At 34.0% G+C, this 8,368-nt stretch overlaps 1 protein-coding gene across 1 annotated transcript; it reads left to right on the top strand.

Moving 5' to 3' along the window:
* The first annotated feature begins 937 nt into the window (after positions 1-937).
* Positions 938-5,025, top strand: LOC107702049 (mitochondrial fission 1 protein-like). Its single transcript, XM_016504231.1, has 5 exons — positions 938-999; positions 1,448-1,580; positions 1,684-1,760; positions 2,312-2,417; positions 4,451-5,025. Exons 1-5 carry the CDS (start codon positions 955-957, stop codon positions 4,549-4,551), a joined length of 462 nt encoding a protein of 153 aa, XP_016359717.1. The 5' UTR covers positions 938-954; the 3' UTR covers positions 4,552-5,025.
* The last annotated feature ends 3,343 nt before the right edge of the window (positions 5,026-8,368 follow it).

Raw genomic sequence — 8,368 nt, forward strand, 5'->3', positions numbered from 1 at the left:
AACACTAGAACTCTATTATATCTTATTTTCTTTTTATTAAAAAAACTTAACCCTCTAACACTATCTACTTTCTATCTACTTGTTTTCTTTTTAATTATTGTGGAAAAAATAACTTGACGCTCTAACACTAGCTCTATATATTCTATCTACTTTTTATTATTTTGAGCTATTATTAAAAATAAATAAATAAAACCTTGCTACGTGTAGGCCTACTTCATAACCGGGACTTGTCACAACACTTATATACTGTTGTTCTAAACTCTTGGTTACAGCGTGATCTCTCAATAACAGGTAGAGTGTTGCTTTCTAAGGCAGATGGGTTATCTTTCTTTGAATTTAGACCCTTCTCACTGTAAAGTTATTATTAATCTATTCCTATATCTTGCTAAATTTTACATTCATAAGTGTACATTTTCAAAGAAAACTCCCTACTTTTTTATTTTCAGGAAAGATTTTGATGTGTATGTAAACTCTTTAAGAAACTCTAATAATTCTATTGCATGTAAGACTCTTTCATGGTGTAAGTCTTATAAGCTAACATAGTATGCTTTGGAGTATTGTTTGTAACCCTTATTGTCTTTTGTTCTTGTCTTTGTAATTGTATTTGCTGTTCTTCTATTGCATAATAAAAAAAAAATAATAATAATAATAAAAAAATACTGTTGTATACAGTACATTATATAGCCTATGTAAACAATAATTGTTATCTAGGCTATTACTTTATTACAGCTATGTTATCAACCAACTTTGCATGTGTGGATGATAGCACAAAATACCATTTTACAAACATGTTCAACCCAAAACTAAGCCCTTGCATTCATATCATGGATGATATAACCATAAAGTAATTGTAACATGGTACCACCACAGTATTCGTTGTAAGGAATGTTTATTAAGAACGTCGGACTTTTACTTTGACCATGATTTCCGTGTACGTTACGCGCTGGTGCGAACATGGAGGCGGTTGTGTCAGAACTAGTGGCACCAGAAGATCTAAAGGTAAAACATTTTATCCTTTTATTTTCATGGCTGTGAATACAAAATGACATCGATGTCGTCTTGATGACAAGGTTGTATATGGTGAAATGACCGAAATCGGGTTTTAATCGGGAGTTTTGACGGACGCAGTTCTACTGTACATCACCAAAACAACAACACCGAACATGACATGTTGCCACGCATAGACTTATATAAGAGTAGACCTACTATTATACGCCCACGCTTTTTTTTGGGGGGGGGGATAAAAATGCACAATACATTTATCAATGTATTATTGTTACCCTATCATCTCACCTACTATTTTAATGGAATCAGACGTTTTTCTGCTTTGCAAATTCCTGCTGTAAAAGGTATAGTCTATGACTGTCGGCCAGGGAGAGCACATGCTCCTGACATCACCCATCTACTGAGTGCATTTGAATCTCATCCATGACTTTTTGTCTTTTAGAGGTTTGAGAAGAAGTACAACGCTGAGCTGGTGAAAGGACCCGTTTCCAGGGAAACCACATTTGAGTATGCCTGGTGTTTGATCAGAAGCAAGTACACAAATGACATTGTAAAAGGCATTCAGCTACTGGAAGGTCAGTGTTTTTGGTTAGTTACGGCCTGCTTGAGCTCCAGCAGTAATTGTACCTATTCTTGATTTTAAATTCTTTAAAAAGTCATTCAGTTTTCTTTTCTCAGAACTGGTTTCTACGAGCAAAAAAGATGATCAGAGAGATTTTCTGTTCTACCTTGCTGTTGCAAACTACAGACTTAAGGTGGGTTAGCATTTTCCTTTTTTTGATATGTGATGATTTTGTCACTGCTAATAAGCATTCTTTATATCACGTATCTTTGTATGAAGACATCTCTGGCGTCTAGTTAAAACTGTGTTTCTCAACTCTGCTCCTGGTGGCCCTGGTACATTGGAGTTTACTGCATAATTTAAAAATCAAATCAGATCAATTATGTAACTTTATTGTCATGTCACCATATAAACTAGTGTAATTCGGTTCAATACGAATACCAGATGAAGTAAATGTACAGCGGTGAATCTCACAAAATCTGTCAAGTACATGTCCAAGTCATATTTTACCCCAAAATCAAGGGAAAGGCATATTTGAAATAGACTACCTTTGAAAAGTTTTGGGTCAGTAAATGTTTTTAAAAGAATTCTCTTATGCTCACCAATGCTGCATTTATTTGATCAAAAATACAGTATGAACTGGGCTTGGAAATACTTGGATAATTTTTAATTAGTTTCCATTTAATCTCTCTCGTTGCTTTGCTCTCTTTACCACCCTACATCAATTTTTTGTTCTTCTATCAGGAGTATGAGAGAGCACTGAAGTACATTCGTACTCTGCTGAAGAATGAACCAGATAATAAACAGGCCCTGGAGCTGGAGAAACTCATCAACAGGGCACTAAGAAAAGGTGAGATATAATGGCATTTCAACCAAACCAAAACAAAACATTTTTTGAACAGTGGCTATTTTAATTAGGATTTTGTGACATACACTTCCATTCAAAAGTTTGGGGTCAGTGCTATTTTGGTTTTAAAGAAATTAATTATTTTATTCAGCTAGGGTGTGGGTCATCAAATTGTTCAAAAGTGACAATAAAGACTTTAACTGCTAAAAAGATATCTATTTTTAAATGTATGCTGTTATATAAATGTAATACAGTTACCACAAAAATATTAAAGCAGAACAACATTTTACAACATAAATAATAATAAGAAATGTTTCTTGAGCACCAAATCAGCATATTAGAATTCTCCGCTCCATTTGTCATAAAGATGAATTTTTCAAGATCCATTTACAAAGAGGTGGTGACTGCTTTTACATGCATATTAATATTCCAGTGTTAATCAGAATTTAGCAATTGGTATTCAGTCATGTAAATGCCACAATCCTATTGCTGTTTTTCCGTTTAAGACAATTATGGGATTCCCCAAATTCTGATTCCCATCCCTGGAATATACGTGTTTTAATCAGAAATTTGTTGCATGTACCTTATTCAGAAATTCCACTGAAAGGAAATATATGTGCATGCTCCGCAAAACTTCTCAGTTTGATGGCAACATGCATTGCAACTGTTTTCATCACATTCTCAAGGATTGCGCACAGTTTGTGGAATGAGCGTTTCAACATTCTAAAATTCCTTGATAATTAATAATTATATTAATTATTATATAATAAATAATTAATTACATGATGTTTCGATTAATTAATCGCAAAATAAATTTGACTGTGAAAATACCCACAAAAGATTATTTAAAGCTATTTTTGTGTTAAATGAGAAAGTATCAAGTAGACATTACAAATTGAGTATTTTCAAGAGTTTTTTTCAACATAAAATTTATTACACATAAACATTTAGGCTACAAAACATAAACTATGGAACATAAAAGAAGATAATTTGAGAAACATCTCAGTATTTTTGTTCATACAATGAAAGTCATTCAGGTTTGAGTAAATGATGACAGAATTTACATTTTTTTGGTGAACTATCTCTTTAATGTTATTATTATTATTATTTTAAATGAAATAATACTCTAAATAAGAAAATAAATCTGCCAGCAGGTGGCGGTAAATGTCTTCATTTGATTCGTTCAACGGCTGATTCATTCAGGAATTCAGTAAACGACTCTCTTTATGAATGGGCCTTTGAATCATTGATTCACACCATTCGTTCAAAACGCGGATTCATTCAGAAACTAAACACTGCTGTTTTGCTCGGAGACGCAACAGTTCTGCTGTGGCTTTAAAGGTAATATATTCTCTGCAAAATTGAACAAAAACACATAATATTCTGTTTAAAACCACAGTATCAACTTCTTATTTATAACTGTTGTATAAAATCACATTTAAACTTGTGAAATTCAGGACAAAATCACTCATGTGATATTACTCGCGCTGATATAAATTTGAGACAAAAACTCATAAAGGGGCAATTTTTGCCCCAATATCTTGAATTTTAGTTTAATATATAACACAATATCAACTTCTTATTTACTGAACTATTGTATAAAATCACATTTAAACTTGTGATATTCAGGACAAAATCACTCATGTGATATTGCTCTTGCTGATATAAATATGAGACAAAAACTCATACAGGGGCATTTTTTGCCCCAATATCTTTAATTTTAGGCCATAACTGCATTTATGGAGTTGTTGCCCTGCATCATGTTTGTCAACAGTCAATTGTATGAAATGTAAGTTGAGGTACGGGTCTGGGGGTAGGCCAGTGCATTAACTGCACTAAAATATTTTAATCGCGTTATTTTTTCATAGCTTATTAATTAAGTTAACGCGTTAAACTGACAGCCCTAATATAAACATAAATATAGACCTTAACATAAATATATACGGAATTTGATGTGCATGTAAATAAATTCAAAGACAAAGGTAATAGTGAATTAATCTCAGCTGAGACATTTTTTTTTTTGTATTCTTTTTCAGATGGTTTAGTTGGCATGGCGATCGTCGGCGGTATCGGTTTAGGTGTGGCGGGATTGGCTGGTCTTATTGGTTTGGCTGTGAACAAAGGTGCAAAGTCCTAATATGGAGTTCCTGAAGAGCATACTTTGATTCTGTTCCTCTCCAGAAGAGAGACTTAATGATCTCTTATAATCATATAATCACAGAAAACCATGAGGAGGCCTGTCCCTTTTTATTTAGTATTTTTCTGCCATGACTTTCATATTGAGCGCTCATATTTTACCACGTTTCTTTTTGTTTTATGATTCTTCAGCTCTTTTTGGTATGTATAGAGATGTGGGGATGGAATAAAGTAATAAGTTGTATGTTTTTCCTCTGAAATCTTTCATTTTTCAAAGGAAATTAAACTACAGAGGCTTGCCAAGGATTTGCAGTACAGGATAAGATGTATTGTAATAACATGCACTTTTGGGGTTTTCTTTTTTAATTAAATATATAGGTTTTTTTAATTAAATATATAAATGTACTTACACTATAGATAATTAATATGGAACATTTTTGATAAGCTATATTAAAACCTCATGTCTGTTAATGAATTAAAATGTGTGCTTACTGATCTAATAAGGTGTGTTTGCATGCGTTGCACGCTTGATTTGGAAGTGTCACGCGTGACCAGCCTTGCAATGCATTTTCTTACAAGTAATCGTTTTCAGCACCGTGTTTATTACCCATGGGTTTACGTGTGCTGTCAAGTGTTTCATCTTGCCTACCTTGTGTGTTTCTCTGTGTGACTTTTTGTGATCTATGCTCATTTTATACTGAAAAAGCACTTTTTTTGCCAGTGTTTTCTTTGTCCTCCACACATTGTTAAGATGAACAAGAAACTGGAATCAAGTCCATCATTCAACAAACAAGGCATTTTAAGACAAGGAATAGGCAAATGAAGGAATTTTTTAATTTTAGTTTTTTTTTAAATTAATTTTAGTTGGATATGCATCATGTCTTGTGTTCTGGCTAATCTCAAATCTTGTTTGACATGGAATATTTAATTGCCTAGAATTTGCGCTTAATGAGTGCAATCTATAAAATGATTAGAAAAGCCTTAAAAATTAATTAGTCAAAAGATCTGGAAATCATGTTGAGAAAAAACTGATCGTAGATTACTTTAATTTTGAATGTGGTCTGAAGCGCCTGGTTAAATAGTCACTCACAAAGTCGTTGTCCTTCGTGCATCATTAGCTTAGACGCTCTCAGATGTGGGAGTATCTCCAACATTGACTTAAGTCAACAACTACTAGGCCTTGAAAGTAACAAATTCGTTGTAAAACATGTTTATTTAAGATAATAGCTGATAATGGCTTTCAATTTAATGTTGGGTACAATTCGTACTTCCCACATTATTCATCTCAGGGACTTACGCACATGTTAAGGCATCTCACCTTTACAATGCTGGCTTTATGGTTGCCATTAGTAACATCATTTTATAACACAGTATTGAGGTTACTAATTAAATGGATTAAACGGTAAAGCAAATGATGAGAAGTCTGATGCACAAGCTATTCTCTCTCGTATCTGTTACATTTTGCTGGTCATGTCTAAACTTTGTTGAAGTTTGTGGGACAAATTAAAATCTGCACTGAAATGAAAGGGAGAACAAACTAGTGAATCGAGATGTAATAATAAAGATTCAAGTCAAGCTCCCAAACTCGAAATGGTTTTTGTAGAAATGTACAAAACTGTCACTGGGGCAGTACCCTTTTAAAAGTTACTAATGTGTACACTTTAGGTGCTAATATGTACTAATATTTAGCAATTAGGGATTCATCCGGTACAAAGATGTACCTTTTAGCTTTTAGGATTTTGCCTCAGTGACAGTATGGTCATTTGAAATGTGCATCTTAGATCAGTCAGAATCATATAGATCAATTTAGATCAGAAGCATTTTAAATCATTTAGAATCAGTCAAACAATACCAATGCACAGGTTTTCCTGGTTATTTAATAAGTATGATTTTTGATTTGGCTAGCCTCTTGATGTTAAGACAATAAAGAGATCATAAAAAAAGATTTACAACAGCCTGGTTTCAGAGCTCAATCCAAATTTTCTTCCCTTGTTTACACTTTAAAAATTTGCGTAAAGCAATTACAATTGGCAGGGATCCTTCATCTCTGATAGAGCTCTATGTTCGAATTGAATTAACCCTGCCGAGTTTGCTGTGTGTGTTAGAGCAAGGTTTGAACTGAACCCTACAGGAGGATAGATCTCCACGAGCAGGATTCAGCATCACTGCAAAAAGTCTGCTGTCTATAACTATTTTATGAGCTCTTTTTATGGTCCCCATAAACGTAATTGGAAGTGTCATAAGTTTTAGGAGATGCATAACCATGTGGGAAAACTACTGTGTTTGTTAAAAGAACAATTAAAGTTGACTTACAGCAAAAGTCAAGCAAGCTAGTCATAAACCTGACCTTTAAAACCGAGAACAAACATCTGCTTATCACACGCAAACGATTCAAACGATTCAACACAGCGGCAGCAACTAGTCTAACTTTTGTCCTCTCATTGCTCACGTTACATGTGAAAGAGTTAAACATTCATTATTCTCTGTGTATATATATATATATCTGCAAAATGTTAATTATTTTACCAAAATAAGAGGGACCATACAAAATGCATGTTATTTTTTATTTAGTATTGTCCTGAACAAGATATTTCACATAAAAGACGCTTACATGTATAGTCCACAAGTTAAAAATAATAGTTACATTTATAAAAATGACCCCCTTCAAAAGTTTATATATGCTTGATTCTTAATGTGTTCTTACCTGGATGCAGGGGCGCCGCTAAGGGGGGGAAAGTTAGGATGATTCTAAGGGCCCACGCACTTTTGGGGCCCCCAGAGATCTGTTTTATTACTAGTAACAGTAGTAGTAGTAATATAATAGAAATTATAAATGTATCTACCAAAGAGTTACAAATAAAACAAAATTACGGCTTATTTCTGCATTTCCAGCCAAATTATCTCCCCCCATTCACTGCATGGTTTCGTCCTGTCCTACGTAGCTTAGAGTCACTGAGTGAGATCAGATGGTAAACTGTCAAATTAGAGATGTCTTCGAGTTCGAGGGGGGCAAACCGAGCCGGACAATTTGGTCAGTCGCACTTTTAAACACATTTTAGTTTTGCTATAGAAAATCTACAAATTAACAATCTTATTACATAGAGCAGCAGCACAAGCATGAGGTTGCCATGGCAACCAGATACACTGCACGCGAATTACGGCTGCGCTTCTATTTTGCAACACTAAACTTAGCAATAAACACGTTGAAAATAATACACAATAGACATGTCCGTCAAAACGATCTCAAAGGAGGCTTTTATTAAGCAAATCAAGGAGTGAATTACTCATCCGCTGTTTAAAAAATACTTTAGCTGGGTTTCCACAGGCAGGGTCACAATTATCTACAGTGTATGAAGCTAAAGGTTTTTGGGTTAAGGTTCATAATGTAGAACGTTTTTAACATTGTATGCTGTATGGGCATAGGTAGCTAGCAAACAAGGAATATAGCTGTTAAGCTAATAGTCACATTTAGCTAAGTAAGATCATGATTGAGAAATGTTTGATACTGCTGGAAATGCTGGTGTTATGGGGTATCCTATTTATTATTTTAGGATTTTTGTGTTTGCCCCAGTGAAGCATTTCTATAAATATAACTGATTAAGTAGTCAAACTTATTCCATATCAGCAGAATAGTGTGCTACAAAAAGTCTATGTCCATAGAACAGGTTCTGAATGAATTATGTTACTGAAAGTCATTGGTGTTTGGCGATGAGTTTTTTATAGTTTTATTGCGTTTTCCCAATACTTTGGGCAATATAGTGTATGTTTGGTGCGGGGGCCCAACCTCATATTCTTTCATAGGGCCCAAAATTGCTAGC

Source organism: Sinocyclocheilus anshuiensis, unplaced genomic scaffold (assembly GCF_001515605.1).
Source record: "Sinocyclocheilus anshuiensis isolate Anshui unplaced genomic scaffold, SAMN03320099.WGS_v1.1 scaffold318, whole genome shotgun sequence".
NCBI lineage: Eukaryota > Metazoa > Chordata > Actinopteri > Cypriniformes > Cyprinidae > Sinocyclocheilus > Sinocyclocheilus anshuiensis.

Coding starts and splice junctions, on each gene's coding strand:
- LOC107702049 (XM_016504231.1), top strand. CDS start 955: ATGGAGGCGGTTGTGTCAGAACTAGTGGCACCAGAAGATCTAAAG. Junction 1,000..1,447: donor TGGCACCAGAAGATCTAAAG/GTAAAACATTTT, acceptor TTTGTCTTTTAG/AGGTTTGAGAAGAAGTACAA. Junction 2,418..4,450: donor CAACAGGGCACTAAGAAAAG/GTGAGATATAAT, acceptor ATTCTTTTTCAG/ATGGTTTAGTTGGCATGGCG.